Source organism: Dermacentor silvarum, chromosome 1 (genome assembly GCF_013339745.2).
Source record: "Dermacentor silvarum isolate Dsil-2018 chromosome 1, BIME_Dsil_1.4, whole genome shotgun sequence".
In the NCBI taxonomy this organism is placed as follows: domain Eukaryota; kingdom Metazoa; phylum Arthropoda; class Arachnida; order Ixodida; family Ixodidae; genus Dermacentor; species Dermacentor silvarum.
Window position 1 is genome coordinate 3716734 of NC_051154.1, and position 16977 is coordinate 3733710.

The following is a 16977-nucleotide window of genomic DNA, read 5'->3' on the forward strand; positions in this document are numbered from 1 at the left end:
TGGCATCCGGATTGGCTAGAATTCTTTCTTAGGAAAAATTCTAGCGTAAGAAGTTTTCGAAAATTCGGGCCCGGATTTGGTGCAGTGGTTGCTCTGAAAAACGAATGCTTATTTCCCATGTAGGAGCCCCCGAAGTTTCCCTCAAGTTGAAGTTGGAATAATATGTATTTGTTGGTAGGTTCGTAAAGCTGCTTGAAAAAGAAGGGCATATGGTTGGCTGCTTCTTGTGCAATTCTATAAGATTAAATAATTTTGTAGATACTACCTCAGCGTGCACCAGAAAAACGCTACGCTGCAAGGTTCATTACAGACGTCCTGTTATTCCTAATATGAGGCTGAAATATTATCAGGATATACCCTGACAATCTAAGAAGCCTTTGTCTGACCTTACAAAATCCAGCAAAATTTCCAGCGAAGCTGTTTCTGTCCAGCAGTTTCAGTAGGAATTTTAATTGCCAGTAATATTAACCCACACAGCTTAATCCTTTGCCTGCAAGGTATGCACGCTTAAGCCCCATTTCCTCCCCATTGAAAGCCAACGACACCTCTCGTTCTGCCAAGACGCCTATGAACATGACGCTGTAATTAACCGACACGCTCGAGTGACGTAATCAAGTCGTTGCCTAGTTCAGCTGACCGATGACAATGGGGATGCCTCGTATTACATGTAAAAACAAGTATTCACTAATTTCTGCAAAGCTCGTGATTTCACCAGAGAATGCTGAGTTGGTGGTGCGGCGAAGCAGTTGCTCATTTCTTTCGCTATACTGGTGTCGACGGCTATCGATTCAGCGGGTAATTTAAACTGAAAATAGCACAGTATGTAAAGTATCTGTCGACAATTTCTTGTTTGGGAAACAAAGGAACACGGCTATAAGACGAGGAAAGCTGCAGAATAGAACAATAGTCTTTAATTCTTTGGTGAGGTTTTTCGAATTTACAGAATGTGGACTCCATGCGAAAACTCCCAGATATGAAAACATGAAATATTTCATGTCTAGCAGGCTTCAAAAACACTTATCCAGCCATTGGAAAATTATGACTGGTGCGGCCCATTGCGGCAAACAATTAAACAAGTAAACCCGCTACATACAACGAATAACACGGAGCAAAACTTCGTTTGGCTAAAACATTTTGCACATGTCATTCAAACTTGCAGCACAATTACAATTACAAGTGTTTCAATATGCATGCGACACATTTTAAATATCATTACTTTCATCAATGCTTTTGCTGTTGGCGTACGCAATTGTGTACATGGCACCTGAAAGGGACATAATCCGAGGGGAGTAATTTAACAAGCTCTAATGAGGCGATAACATTAATGGAATCCCTACGGCGGAATTTTGCTCGTATTAAAGGTAACTTTAGGGAGGCTGGTGCATTATAAATGTTTCGTAGAAAATAACCAAAAGTTTGTTTCGCATTGTTGGTAATTTCGATATAGATTGACCAGGTGAGATTAGCGGTAATGCGAGGCCTAAATACGTATACGAATATACGGGCTCTAATGCAGTGTTGTTAAGTAAGGACATGGAATAAATTCAAGTAATTAGTGATATGCGCATAAATTTAAATTAGCTTTTCTTTCCATGAGCCATTCGTTACACCAATTAGTTACGGCGTCAAGGTCAGACAGGACTCTATTAATATATTCCCATTTTTTTAAATTTCTTTATAGATAACTCAATCATCAGTGAACAGATGAATGCTGAATAATTTTTACGCAACCACTCCGTGGTGTCGCGCTCATAAAACTTGCTTGAGTTGCACATAAACGAATCAGATTGGCCGTAGTTCAAAAGACCTCGGAATTTAAACCCGCGTTTCACCTTTCCTCGTCTAGTAGCCGTGTTCCTTTGTCGAATAAGAAATCATTGACCGATATTTTAAATGTTCTTTAATTTAAAGTTTAAATTAAGCGTTCAATCGACAGCGGTGAAATTCGTGGATCCTGATTACACCAGCATTGCGGAAGAAATAGCAGTTTCTTCGTTGCAGCCCCAACTCAGCATTTCTGAGTTAATTATGAGCTCTACGAATAATTCGTGAATACTGCTACATAATACGAGGCACGTAGTGGAGAAAATGAAGTTTTTACACTTTGCACAATCAGATGCGGGCAAAGTTTGAACATGTTTGTTAATATTACAGGGAATTCGCTGGAACTTGGCTGGATCCTGTAAGGTCGCACAAAGGCTGTGCGTCTTTCGATTGTCAGGTTATATCTTTAAAATACGTCAGCTGTATACTAAGAAGAAGAAGAGGACGTCTGTAATGCACCTTGTAGTGTAGTGCTTTGAAATGTTCTGGTAGGGTAGCAGACCGGATCACCTCCCTGCCTTCTCTCTCTGGTGCGCACGGCGTCTTCAAAAACTCAAACCGTTCTAGAATTCCAAAAGTAAGCATTTTTGCCCTTTTTCCCTCCTCCTGCTTCCCAACCAGTATTATCCTGCCAACAAATATCTGACTCGAAGGGGGACTCCTACATGGGAAATCAGCAATCTGAGCAGCCACTGCGCCAAATTTAATGAGGCTTGTTGAATTTTTTTGAAGCTAGAATGCAATGATTTCAGAAAGCGAATATCTTATTTCGGCTCAACTATAAAAAATCATAAAAATGGCGAAATTAAAAACAAATGAAACTTAAGTACACAACTCTACCTCAGCAATGAAAAACGATATCGCAATTTTTGTAAACTGCACCTAATAATACACCTAAAGTGGACAAAAACGATATATCATACAAAGCGGTCTGCATTTTCGGAGTTTATTTTTGGACGAATTTGGAAGGTGTTTTCGGAGTTCTTTTTTTTTTAAAGAAATTCCGAGTTCCTCAGTGCGTTTCAATTTACCATACGGTTACATGCTTCGAAATGGGAATTTTAGGGTATTATTTATTTGTTACAAAATTTAAGCAACTTTTCTCTAATACAGGAGCGCACTGTCAATACTAAAAAAGCTTTATTGAACGACGGTGTACAAGCATGTCTTATTTAGGCGCTCGGTGAGGCCATTCGTCTGCGGGTGGTAGGCGGTGGTCCGGCGGTGGCTTGTCTGGCTGTATCGCAGGATGGCTTGAGTCAGGTCTGGCGTAAAGGCCGCACCTCTGTCATTGGTGGGGACTTCTGGGGCACCGTGCCACAGGAGGATGTTCTCAACGAAGAATCTGGATACCTCGGCGGCACTGCCATTGGGCAAGGCTTTTCTTTCGCCGCAGAGGGTGAGGTAGTCCGTAGCTACGACGATCCACTTATTGCCGGACGTCGACGTCGCGAAAGGCTCCAGTAAGTCCATCCCGATCTGCTGGAACGGTCGGCGAGGTGGTTCGATCGGCTGTAGAAGTGCGGCTGACCTTGTCGGCGGTGTTTTGCGTCGCTGACATTCTCGGCACGTCTTTACGTAATGGGCGATGTCGGCAGTGAGGCGAAGCCAGTAGTATTTTTCTTGTATCCGCGCGAGCGTGCGGGAAATACCGAAGTGTCCAGCCGTTGGGTCGTCATGGAGAGCTTGCAGAACCTCTGGACGCAATGCTGAGGGTACCACGAGGAGGTAGTTGGCTCGGAGTCATGAGAAATTCTTCTTTAGGAGAACGTCGTTTTGCAAGAAAAACGACGCCAATCCTCGCCTGAACACCTTCGGTACAACGACGGTCTTGCCTTCCAGGTAGTCTACAAGGCCCCTTAGTTCCGGGTCGGCTCGTTGTTGTTTGGCGAATTCGTCGGCATTGATGGGTCCCAAAAATGTGTCGTCATCCTGGTCGTCCTGTGGTGGGGGTTCGACGGGGGCGCGAGACAAGCAGTCGGCGTCAGAGTGCTTTCGCCCGGAGTTGTAAACGACGGTGATATCGAATGCTTCAAGTCTCAGACTCCATCGTGCGAGACGACCTGAAGGATCCTTCAAGTTAGCTAGCCAACACAAGGCGTGATGGTCGCTCACAACTTTAAAGGGCCTGCCATAGAGGTAGAGGCTAAACTTTGATGTAGCCCAGATGATGGCGAGGCACTCCTTTTCTGTTGTGGAATAATTTCCTTCCGCCTTAGACAACGACCGGCTAGCGTAACTTACAACCCTTTCTAGTCCGTCAGTCCTCTGCACAAGCACGGCGCCGAGTCCTACACCGCTTGCGTCGGTATGGACTTCGGTATCGGCGTTTTCTTCGAAATGCGAAAGTATTAGCGGCGATTGCAGGCGTCGCTTTAGTTCTTCAAATGCTTCGACTTGCGGCGTCGCCCACTTGAACTCGACCTCGGCCTTCGTGAGTCAGTGGCTCGGCGATCCGTGAAAAGTTCTTGACGAAGCGCCTGTAATAGGCGCACAGTCCAAGAAATCTACGCACTGCCTTCTTGCCGACGCAATCCAGACTTGTTGATGACGTGGCCCAAAAACAAGAGCTCCTCGTATGCGAAGCGGCACTTTTCTGGCTTCAACGTGAGTCCGGAGGTCTTGATTGCTTTAAGAACTGTTTCAAGCGGCAAAACCAAACAGCATAACCTTCAACTCGAACAGTCCGCCTGGTGTTATAATGGCATTCTCCCGGTCCCTCTCGCCTGTCTCGCATTTCAAGCGTATTCTCGATCGTTGTGGCCTCCGAAACAAATTCTGCAACAGTCTTGGGCAGGTTGCGTATCAATCCGGCGCATAGTTGCGCTTTGACACTCCGCATCAAGAACCGAATGTTCTTTTCTTCAGACAAGTGGGGGTCGGCGTGGCGGAAGAGGCGAGTCATCTCCTCTGTGAAGATTGCGATGTTCTCGTTCGGCAATTGCACTCTGGTTTCTAAGAGAACCTCGGCCCTCTCCTTTCGAATGATACTCGTGAAGTTCCTCATGAAATTCTCACGAAATAGGTCCCACATCACCAAGGTGGTTTCTCTGTCCTCAATCCAGGTCCGAGCAGCGTCATCCAATGAAAAATAGACATGGCGTATTCTTGCCGTCATCGATCCATTTGTTGAACGTCGCGGTCCTCTCGTATGTCTCCAGCCAGGTTTCACAGTCTTCACCCGACGATTCACTGAAGGTTGGTGGCTCCCGAGGGTGTTGCAGCAGGAAGGGGGACGCTGGGGCTGCCATTGGGGTCGTTGACTTGGCCTTGATCGCTGTGGTCTTCTCGGGAAGAAGTCCGTACTCCGGCAGAAGTCCTTGCTACCTACGGCTAGCTCGCTGGTCCGTTTAAAATACCATTAAAATTTAAATCATCCTCATGGGAGACCTGAGCCCGGGTTGTTAAACTTCGCCGGATTTTTAATAAAGTTGTTTCAATCCATCCATAGCGCTACCTATGCCTGTAACGGATCCGGTCGTATCAACTCTTCCCTGCTTTTTTTCCACCATTACTCTCTTGCTTATCTCGACGCTGACCGGTTGATGCTTCCGTCTATATTGTGTGGGCAGTGGCGCCACCTATGGGCAGTTCGAGTGCTGACTTGGGCGAGCGCGCCGTGTTTTATGCCAGGCATACATTTTTACAGCGAAGCTGTATATGGCTAGCTTCCAGCGGATCGATGTCCGTAGACCAAAAACCGTGGGCCGATCCGGAAGATACTGCAATACCGGGCTGACACGCTACGGAGGTGAAGCAGGCTTCAAGCACTCCACCAACTTGCAAAAATAAGTTTAATATCTTGGGTCCAAAAACAACCCGTATCAGATATTGAGCTGATAAGAACAGATCATACACTTTGACCCGCATCGGCCATGTCTACGTTCGCACCATACTAACACCACCTAGATAGAACAGGCCTACGCACTCCGATCTATGATGTCGTGCTACCTGGCCCTAAATTTCCATTGCCAAGACCGGCGTGACGAACGCGGTGACGTCAAAATCACTGTTGCTTACGCGGGAGCATCCTCATTAGATTCTATGGGCCAGGTAGCATGGCGTCATGATCAGAGTGTCTTGTGCTATCTAGGTGGTGCTGACCATACACGTGTACATTCAAACTAGTGCCTACCAATCTGACTGTCTTCTGTCCCCTGACGTCATGCTCTACGTAGGCTCCTCAAGGTCCATGTAAATAGGTCACGAAGCTTGGAACGAAAAGCGTCCCAAAACCTATCGCCAGAGATATCAGTTAGTGGTGCACGATTGAAGCGCGACTAGGTGAGGGGGGGGACAAACACTGAAACCAGGAAACCTTTATGTTAAAAAAAATAATGTTCGAAAATTTTAAATCAGAATACTGTCATACGAGTAAATATTCAGTTTCAAATATTTTTGCTGTTCTAGAACAAACAATGTTAATATTGTATCTATTTCGCAATTTATTAGTTCGTTCTTGGTGACCCCTACCAAGCAGTGATTCGGCGCAAGACTTGACAAAACTGTGGAAACCAGCCATTATGTCGTGCGGAAAGGCATTGCTCACTTGAACGCTGCGGTTTCACCCAGTTTATTTTTTTCCCCTTGCGTGCGTGTTCAAATCTTGCATGACGCATGGCTTTCATTGGCAAAAGGTGTGAGTGCAGGTTTTTTGTTATCGTGCAAGTTCACGGAGCGGCATCCGACGCGCTGTGTCTCGTCGTGACGATAAGTGCGGAACGCTCCGCGAAGAAACGTGGCACTATGTTCGTTCACTCTTCGTAACACAGGCTCTTAGCGTCCGACGGGAAGCAAAATTTGTAAGTCTAATGTTTTGTAATGATAATGTGGGGCAATGTTGTCTGTCTGATAGCTGTTGGTTATGAATACAAGGTGTCGCACGGAATTGCGAATGATTCTGTGAAAAGGTTTCACATATGTTGCTATACATTACGACTGTGTGCTGGCCATAGTAGTTTTCATCCATTGAAACAAGTATTGTTTGGTCAATTATATTGGATGCATTATTCTAGACTAATAAATGTCAAGTTGCTTTTGAAACCTCTGTGGCACTGTCATTTATTTCCTTCCTATTCGCTCGCCTTCTTAAGGAACCTACCAAACAATTGCCGTCAATAACAGCCTAATTATGTTCACATTAAAACATACATCACTCTTACACTTTAATGACACGCTGGCGCTTAATTCAGCTGAGGCGAGTCGCAAGCTCGCCTCAGCCTCAAAAGAAAAATGGCTGCTGGCGTAGCGGTCGAAATGTCGGACGCTGAAGAAATTCAAACATTCGCGCCTAGCAGCATACAATCTTGACGTCACTGCCATTTCCGGTTGTGACGTCACTTTTTTTTTTTTTGCTTGATGTTAGTTGTCCCCCCGATACGTAGACGGCAGCGGTTGCAACGAGCCGCCATTTTCTTGACATGTGGGCTTCTATGGAAGCTACGCTTCCAGTTTGCATATACCTTGGGCTCCTTTGCTCAGTTCTGCTCTGAATGTGAAATTGGTAGGCCACGTGTTGTACGGTATGAAGAAGAACCGCGTGTCTACCAAGAAAACCGGCGTGAACCGAAAAGGGAGTTGGGCGCGGGGGCGGAAGGAGACCACCGACGATGAGCGGACGCCAAGCGGGGAGCGTGCTGCCCGCTTGGACCGTGAGAAATGCGAACCGTCCACGGGGCCCCGATCCCGCATACTTGGAACGTTTCACCGCAGCAATGGTCAGTCACCACTGATATAATCTCGACCGGGTGAGGTGGGTCGTCACCGCAGGAATCAGGAAACGACGATGAAGGCGGGCATCGTGACGATGAAAAATGGAAAAGATTGTATTCACTTCATTGGTACATGGTTTTGACTCTATCCGAGTCACGAGCGGTTCTGATTAACACGGGGGCCAGGACGGCCTTAAATCCCCTCGTGGTGGCCGGCGTTTCCTTCGTGGAAGTCCTCTCTCCGGTGGTCAAGTGGACGACCTCCTCGCCCTCGGGTCCTCCTTCTTGGTAGCTCGCCGTTTTCGTCTGCTCCGTAGAGGTGAGAGCTCTCTCGGGGCTGAAGGGGATTATCTCGTCACGGGATAAGCGCTGGGGCTTGCTTTCCACATTGGAGAGATACAGATTCCAGGCATAACCTGCCGATGACTCCTTCGGGGAACTTGTGGAAGTGTCAGACCTCTGTCGGGCGGTCAAGTTGGCGACCTCCTCTCCCTCGGGTCTTCCTTCTTGGTAGCTCGCTGTTTTCGTCTGCTCCGTAGAAGTCAGACGCTCTCTCGGGGATGAAAGAGGATTATCTCGTCACGGGAAAGGCGCTCGAGCTTGATTCCCACATTTCACAGGTGCAGTTCCAAGCCGATCATAACAGCCCGTCCACCGCCACAGGAGGTCTCGAAGGGGTTGCAGCATCCAAGCACCTCGAAGAGACCACAGACCCCGTGCCTCTGCTTTGTTGCGCCGTTCGTTCCAAGGCAGGCCAGGTGACACCCTCTGGAAATAGACCACGCCAAGCCCAAGGCACAACAAACAGAGAGCACATAACTAACCATGAGAACTGCCAGGTTCACACATTCTTCACACAAAACCTTATCATGATTAAACCTGCAGCCCTCGTTCGAGCTTCCCGAAAATTAACAAAAGGAAAAAACCAGACTTAAGTGCATATTTCAATTAACCTAATACCTAACGTTTTTGTTTCTCCTGCCCGGGAAAGCCAGATTTATTGAGAGACTGAGAGTGCATTGAAAATGATCAGACGGATAAATGCTGCGCAGTGAGTTAGTTACTCGTTGGGTCAATAGTATCTGCCAGTACCAGCGCTTCTAAGGCAAAATGTACTGCGCTCTGATGACCGCTTGAACTCGCAATTAAGCTGATTCATAAATTGGCATTTAAATCCAGAAAACCAAAAGCCATACTCTATCTGCAATGGTAGCCGATAAACGCACCTACCCTGTAAGCATTGAATTACCCAAAATGGTTTGTTTCTACAAACCTCTAATGTCAATGCCTATCTACAAAAACAGCGCGTTCACGAGCCACCACCGTTGCAAAACCTGCTTAGCAGTTTTATTCGCGTAACTGGCGCGCATAACAATCATCACAACGAATCACCGAGATTAACGCGGAACCTTTGAAATTAAAAGAAATAAGGTCTTAATAACTAACAAATGAAAAGAAAATGCAACGTGCTCTATTTACAAATTTACAAACGGGAACCTTATGGAGGCGCCCAATTCGACAATTACTACCTCCTAATGCGCACTCGACTAGGTCGCAATCTGAAAGTCATTGGGCCTCGCCATGGGCAATAAAGGGTGCCAGACATACACTGCCCCCTCCCGTCACCTGTCAATTCGTGTGGCCGCAGCTTTCTTTCGCGTCTCAGAGAGGGAGGCCGTAAACGCGAGGAGAATCGCCATTCTTCCTTTGCTCTCCCTCTCGCGGCGCATTCCCCCTCATTGACTGTTTGACTGGCCCTGTGCTTGCGCGCGTACCTCAGCCAGGTTGACCCTTTCAGCCGCCGTCCTACTCGCGGAGACGCGCCCTTTTCTGATGTCATCCGCCTTAGACGTCTCCGTTTTCTCAACCACCATAACGAGCCCTTTGACGTTCTGCATGATGGTCCGTTCCCTTTGCTTACGGGCTGTGGTGTTTCGTCTTCCTCGAATTTGCGCTGTGCTAAATAATTCGCTCGTTTGCGCCGTCTGAAAAAAATTTTCCTCGCCAGGCGGTCACTGAATGTTCCTCTGCTATCCCCGAGTGTCATGTTCCTGCTCTGCTTGGCCGCCATGTCAGCCTCCTCTCCTTTGGGCGGTTCAGGACTGTCGTTCAAATGCGGAAATACAAGGGAGCTTTTCAGCGCCTCCTTGACCTTTTTAGGGCTGCTGAAACAAGCCTTGTCTCCGCAAGGAACGGCCTCCGGAAGAGCCACTGTTTCCACTTTCGTGGCGCAATCGTTCTCTTCTACCGCGATTTCCTGAGCCGTGTTACGCGGGAGAGCTTGGACCGTAGGGTCGCCAAAACTCAGGCCCTTTTTCTTTAGCAGCATCTCCGAGCGATTTGAAAATAAGTAGGGGTATTGCTTGGACAGATTTTGTGATACTGCGGCTTCAGTCAGCAATATTCCGAATGGCCCCTCGATCTTTACGCTGGCTATGGACAAGCAAACACTATCCTCCTCAACTACCTGCCGGATCCACGCATGTTCCCCGGTAAAATCCTCAGGTTGCACATAGGCAGGGTGGACGATGTGCATTGTCGCAGCCGAGTCCCTAAGTACCCTGCATGGCGTTCCGTTCACTGCGAGGTCGCGAATGTAGGGTTCTAAGAGCGCCAAGTTGTCGTCGTCATTCACGAAAGAAAAAACAATTCTAGGCTTTCTACAGCCGATCGCAAGGTGTCCAGGCTCCTGGCAACGGAAACAGACGACCGGTTTTCTAGCCTCAAACGCCTTTTTTGTTTTTCTTTCGTCTTTCATTGTGGTTTCATTCTCTCCGGAATTATCGGTCGGCGCGTCATTGGTCCCACCTCCAGCTTTCTCGTTGTGAAAGGGGCGCTTGTTTTCTTCTTTGCTGAATTTAGTGAAGGGCCTGACGCGTGCTTTCTCGGATTCGCGACGTGCGGCGAATTCATCTGCTAGCACTGCAGCCCGTTCCAAGCCCTTTTCGCCCGACCTATCTTGAATCCAAAGGCGCATCTCTTCGCACAAGGACCCATAGAACTGCTCCTTGCAGATTAGCTCCACAACCTTGTCGTGACAACCGAACGCGTCTTCCCCTTTCAGCCACTCAATTAAATTGGCTTTCAGCTTATAACTGAAATCTTGAAAAGACTCGCCCGGTGTCCTAACTGCCTCCCGAAAATGGCGGCGGAAAGCCTCCGCTGAGAGCCGATATTTTCTTAGCAGCGCAGCTTTTACTTTCTGATAGTCCTCTGACTCGTCCTTCGTTAGCCTCGCAATTATTTCGGTTGCTTCGCCAGGAAGAACGGTCAGAATCTGTTGTGGCCAACTCTCTAGTGCCAACCCGTTTCTCTCGCAGGTTCGTTCAAAAGTAACGAGAAACAAACCCATGTCATCGTTCACCTTGTACGATGGCATGAGATCCCTTATCTTCACTCCTACTTCACCTGAACGTCTTTCATCTATTGAGGGGTTATTTGCTGATTGCCTGGCCAGATCCCGCTGCACGTCCAGTTCTTTTAGCTTTAGTTCGTGAGCTCTCTGTTCCTCGCGTTCCTTTCTTTCTGCAGCTTCCCTTTGTTCAGCTTTCTCAGCTCTTTGCCTTTCCTCTGCAGCGCTTTGCTCAGCTTTCTCAGCTCGTTTCGCTATCTCTTCCCATGCTTCTGAAATTTCGTCCTCAAGAGCCCCGCACTTCTCAATCGCCTCAATAAGCTGTGGCTTTCTCTGACTTTTCCCGACCTCAATTCCCAGCTCTTCACAAAGTAATAACAACTCTGGCTTTCTCCGTTTGCTCAAATCCATGGTCAATCCCGAACGAGGACTTTCTTACTATGCTGTGACGTGAGGAAGCTTTCAACAGGAGCCTGCACGTACAGAAACTAATTCGCCGTTTTAGAAAACACACAAGCTAAAACCTGGCAAATTCTCAAAGAAAGTCAAGCGCTCACCATTCTGCTGAAGACAGGACGAAGGGTGGAGTATCCCATTGCTGCCAACCAGCTGATATAATCTAGACCGGGTGAGGTGGGTCGTCACCGCAGGAATCAGGAAACGACGATGAAGGCGGGCATCGTGACGATGAAAAATGGAAAAGATTGTATTCACTTCATTGGTACATGGTTTTGACTCTATCCGAGTCTCGAGCGGTTATGATTAACACGGGGGCCAGGACGGCCTTAAATCCCCTCGTGGTGGCCGGCGTTTCCTTCGTGGAAGTCCTCTCTCCGGTGGTCAAGTTGACGACCTCCTCGCCCTCGGGTCCTCCTTCTTGGTAGCTCGCCGTTTTCGTCTGCTCCGTAGAGGTGAGAGCTCTCTCGGGGCTGAAGGGGATTATCTCGTCACGGGAAAAGCGCTGGGGCTTGCTTCCCACATTGGAGAGATACAGATTCCAGGCATAACCTGCCGATGACTCCTTCGGGGAACTTGTGGAAGTGTCAGACCTCTGTCGGGCGGTCAAGTTGGCGACCTCCTCTTCCTCGGGTCTTCCTTCTTGGTAGCTCGCTGTTTTCGTCTGCTCCGTAGAGGTCAGACGCTCTCTCGGGGATGAAAGAGGATTATCTCGTCACGGGAAAGGCGCTCGAGCTTGATTCCCACATTTCACAGGTGCAGTTCCAAGCCGATCATAACACCACATACACAGCTTCGCTGGTGATCCACATTTACAGAGTAGAATGGCACTGAATTTAGGGCTAGCGCGGTCTATTTAATATGACGTGGTGTCCTCAACATGGAAAACGGTTCTGTGAGACGTACTGAAGGGATTTAAGTCGGCATGTTCTGCTGGCGCTAACACGGAGGGAGCACCTAGCGCGATGTGTGCGCGCGTGTTTGAGCCTACAATCAGCCTCAGAGATCAGTTGAATATTTCTGAAAATTTGTTTTACGAATGGCCACCTTACTGCTGCATTCTCACCGTAATTCTAAGCTGTGGTTTAGGGATGATGAGTAGTTGGCAAATATATTACCATCGTAAAAGCGTGGGTACCATTCTGCTGCGGAATAATGAGTGCTGTTTACTTTGACAAGCGTTGAAAATGTTATCTATAGGTACACCCGTGAGCAAAAGTATACGGACCAGGGGTTGCGCGATAAAGCCGATTCTTTCCTCTGCCTTTGAACACAACTTCAAATTGAGGACTGCAGTGAAATCTTGGCAATACGAACTTTTCAGTGTACTAGTCAAATCCAGTTTAAGCTTGTTAATTAGGAAGAAACTCAGTGTTTTCAGCGACCCTGTGGTCCGTATACTTTTGCTCACGGGTGTACATTGCACGACTCGCTCGTTTGTTGGACGAGGTTTCCGCCCACGAACAAAGCAGTTTTCACTAGTAGTAACAGTAAAGTCCCTATATAAGAAAAGCACCGCCATCTACTCTTTCCTCCGTCGTCTCCTTTCCTAAAGCGCTTTCTTTTTTCTTTACTTTTTGCTTGCGAAAGCCAAGTCGACGGTGGCGCACCTAGAAAGTCCACGTTGAAGCTTTCAGGCCGGGCGCGCGCCGCCGCCGGCGACTGCGGCTGCGCAGAGGACTTTCAACATGGCTCTGAGGCGGAAAAAAAAAAAAGAAAAGATAAAGTGAAAAGCGCGCGCTATCATAGTCCAATCGGAGATACAGGATAACACAGGAGAGAGCGAAGCGGCATTTGTCAAAGGATGGCGGTACTTTTCTTATATTGACCCTTTTCGCGGCGATCCCGTGGGCGCTGCCATGTTTGATCACGTGGTGACGCGTCCATTGCTTGCCTCAACTGCCTCCGTTGCCTCCTCGTTTACAATGGAAGTGTATGACGCCGGCGCGGCTTAGAAAACCTCTATTTTCGGAGATATCGTAGACTGTGACTAGGTGGACGACACGAAGCTTTGATCACAGCTTCAGAGAACATGCAAAAGCGCTTTCGGAGCTGATTAAGCTATGTCCAAACGGCGCAAGCAGCGTATATGGTGATTGTTCTAAAAGCTGGGCTAAATATGTATTCCAAGCTATCCAAGCTTTCCGATTATGAATTCAGTCAGGATTAGTGTGTTTTGTTCTTTGTTCTTTATTCGGCAAATATTTTGAAGCAGTGGCTAGTCAGTTTCTGACTCCGTGAAGTTCCTCGGTGCGGCCACTATCTGATTATTTTCTGTCTAATCGCTCGCGGGTGTGCTCAGTTCCGATATATTTGTTCTTTCTGCTCACAAGACTTGAAACATAGCTGTTTTGTACATTGTAATACCTTGTAGCAAATATATATTACAGCTAGTAACTCGATTACTCTTGTGGACCGTCACGAAACATTCAGCTTCGACCATTCGTGCTCCATAGGTGTAGTCCGTCATTTATTGTGCGTACACAGTGCGCATATATTAAAGTGTGCGCCCATTCACTTATTCTTGATACGTCGGCGATAGAGTGGGCGTAAGTTTTCCTGCCTTTGGCACAGATATGTATAGATAACGTGCGCGAAACTTACTATGACACTCCCTTTGTGATTGTTTAACGAGTGGTACTCACTCTTGCCGAAGTTCTGGGGATGAAGCCCTTTCTTTGAAGGTTAGCGATACAAGGCTGGCGGATGAGCAAATTTCTGTATCCTCGAGGAAAGCCGTACATCACGAAGTTCCGGTAACACGTTTGGACAGTTGCAGCAGCGGTTGGCGAACTTGGCCACACAGATTCATTCTATTCCTTAACATGCTAGTCACTATTTTTGCAGCCAAAGTCTTCAATCAATCTCGCATGATTGGAGCACAGTGTGTTAGCGAAAACTCAGTTGCATTTCCGACAGCTGATCAAGGTTGAAGCGGTAATGGTTTCGTATTCGTGCGCGGTCGCTGAGGAGAGGTATGGCGCGCCGCAGTGAGCGCCATCTCGTTTCTCTAAAGCAAACTACTCCGCGAAAAGGGTCAATAGGGACTTTAAGTAACAGCACAGTCGAGCGACCGGCTGCGGACGGCGGCCGAAGCAACGGTATCAGCTGGGGTATATTGTTCTCTATAGCGCATGGTCCAAGCATGCGGCATAACCATGCGAGGTCTTATTGCGGCGTTCGCCACTTCTCCTTTTTTACAGCGTAAGCTGTTATGGGCTCATTCCAATAGCCGTTTGGGTTCGCGATAATACCGCCAGCGGCGGCCGCCGGCGTTGGGCCGTAACCGCTATCGCCGGAAATGCGAAAAAAGTACGCGTTTCCCGCCGGGATCGAGCCCGCGCCCGCTGCGTGGGAGCCAGATTAGACAGTTTTAGTTACACGCACGTAGAGGCTTTGCGTACGTAGAGCTTCTACGTGTAAGCAGTGCGCATGCGCAGAACGTAGAGGCCGCGCGCTGGTCTCACGGACGTACGTGAGATTCGATTTTTTGCGTGCGTTTCTTGCGCACGTAGACAGATTCGCGCGGGGGTTTCGCGAGACCACGAACAAGCGATAGCGTGCTGAGCGCGCGCAGATGGCTTGCATGGAAACACGGCGACAGGATGACTGGTCATCTATTTCATTCCTGGTCAACGATGACAGCAGATAACGCTTGCACAACACACTTCCGGGCATTGCGGAGACGATGACCGGCACGCATCAATGCACATCACTGCCTTGGCTGAAATACTCATCTTGAATTGAATTGGCTACCGCAGTTTTCATATTTCCCGATAGATGTAGCTACGTGGTGCGTCGCGTACGTGTAGCTAAAAGCGTTTCAGATGGCGTGCACGTAAGGTACGTAGACTGTTCACGTTTGCGTACGTGAAGTCTCCACGTACGTCTAAAACTGTCTATTCTCTACCACTGAGCCACGCAAGCGCTTGCTATCGGGCGGCGGAAAATACCCATATATAAGGCAAGCACGCAGGGGGAGACGACTTGAGCCTCCGCCAGTATGCTGGCGCCATCTAGGTAAGGCGCCTACAAACGCCTGCTGCGTTTGCAGGCGTTTGCGTGCGCAGGCGCAGGCGACGATATGCGATTCAGACGAGGCGCGCAATCAACGCGCTCCCGAGCTGCCGAGCCTCCGCCAGTATGGTGGCGCCATCTAGTTAAGGTGCCTGCAAACGCGGCGCGCCCGACATGTAAGTTACAGTTGTAAGGCTTCCTCCGGCTCTGCAGACTGCTGTGCACAGAGCATTACAAGCCGCAGCTCGCCATCGACGCCGGGCGGAGAGTTCAGATCGTTCTCGTCAAAACGAGGCGAACAGATTGCCGCAAAGACCCTGTTGTGCGTGGTGCCCAAATTGGAGGTATTCTTGAGCCGCTCCACCAGCTTGCACTGTGACTGTGCTGCGTGTGCCGCGCTGGCCTGCGACTTTTTTTGTGTGTGTGTGTCAAAGAAGCGGATCACAACCGAATGTTTTTGTCGGTCTTGTTCGTCCCGTCTTCTGCGACGCGCTCACCACTTTTACGGAAATTGTGTCCTCACAAATCGGATTACGTTTAAGCGATCCTCTCTGGACATTACTGTTTTACATGGCAAAAACGCAATAGCGAAGCACAAAGCTTATATGTATGATGCTGGTTTGAAAACCGCAGAGATCGCTGTGTTCAGCAACGCCATCGGCCTCATACAAGAGGCTATCGTAGACATAGAATAGTGATTTCAGGTCTACTAGACTTAAAATGCGCGACAGCGATGCCGGTGGCTGACGAAAATATATTATAATCAATGGCGCTTAGATCTTCCGGCGTTGCATTAGGTTCGCGACACATGAGCACCGTTATGTTTCAGTTCTTACGTCAGGCGATCAGATAGTGGGTATGTTTTCCAATTGACGCTAGAAATTGACAGACACCGATGTTCTTCGTCTAGTAAAAACCGATATGGACAAAATAGTTCAGACTAGAGATGGGCAAAACGGCTTACTTCAGTAGCGGCTCGGAACGGCTCAGCTCACTGAAATGAACCGGTTCATTTGAACGGCTCACCGGTTCTCTCAAACGGTTCACCTGTGTTTTGCATATTCTACAGTTATCTGACTTTGAAAAAAACGATATATGCATAATTTATTAACCGTGTTATTGGTATTATCGCTATGTTTAGAGAATATTTTTACATATATTAAAAGCGTGAATTTCTAGTTGTAATGAAACTTTCTTTTCTGATATTGGGGATAAAATGCTTATGATACTGTAACGGGCAGAATGCGACGTACTTTTTTCACAAAAAAAATATGTAACTTCATCGTCATCACAGCAGCTTGTCTGTTTTTGTGGTACTTTAAAATCAACTTTCGTCAAAATAAGAACACAAAATGATTGTGCAGTATCTTTCAACTTTATTCATTTATGCACACGTACACCCGTGAGCATAAGTATACGGACCAAAGGGTCGCCGAAAAAAACTGAATTTCTTCGTAATTACCATGCATAAGCTGAAATTGACGAGTACACTGGAAAGTTCGCAATGCCAAGTTTGGACTGTAGTCCTCAATTTCTAGTTGCATTTGCAGGCGGTTGAAAAGAAAAAGCGGCTTTATCGCGCAATCCCTGGTCCGTATACTTTTGCTCACGTGTGTA

At 47.8% G+C, this 16977-nt stretch overlaps 1 protein-coding gene and 1 pseudogene across 1 annotated transcript in view; both read right to left on the reverse strand.

Moving 5' to 3' along the window:
• Window positions 1–11070, reverse strand: part of LOC125942676 (uncharacterized) — a 106293-nt gene extending 95223 nt beyond the window's left edge. The window contains exon 1 of the mRNA XM_049660937.1: window positions 10564–11070. Within this exon, the coding sequence (XP_049516894.1) occupies window positions 10564–10914 (351 nt within the window). The 5' untranslated portion in view covers window positions 10915–11070. The remainder of the gene's footprint in view (window positions 1–10563) is intronic.
• On the reverse strand, window positions 5522–5701 carry LOC119437854 (U2 spliceosomal RNA; annotated as a pseudogene).
• Window positions 11071–16977: the final 5907 nt, after the last annotated feature.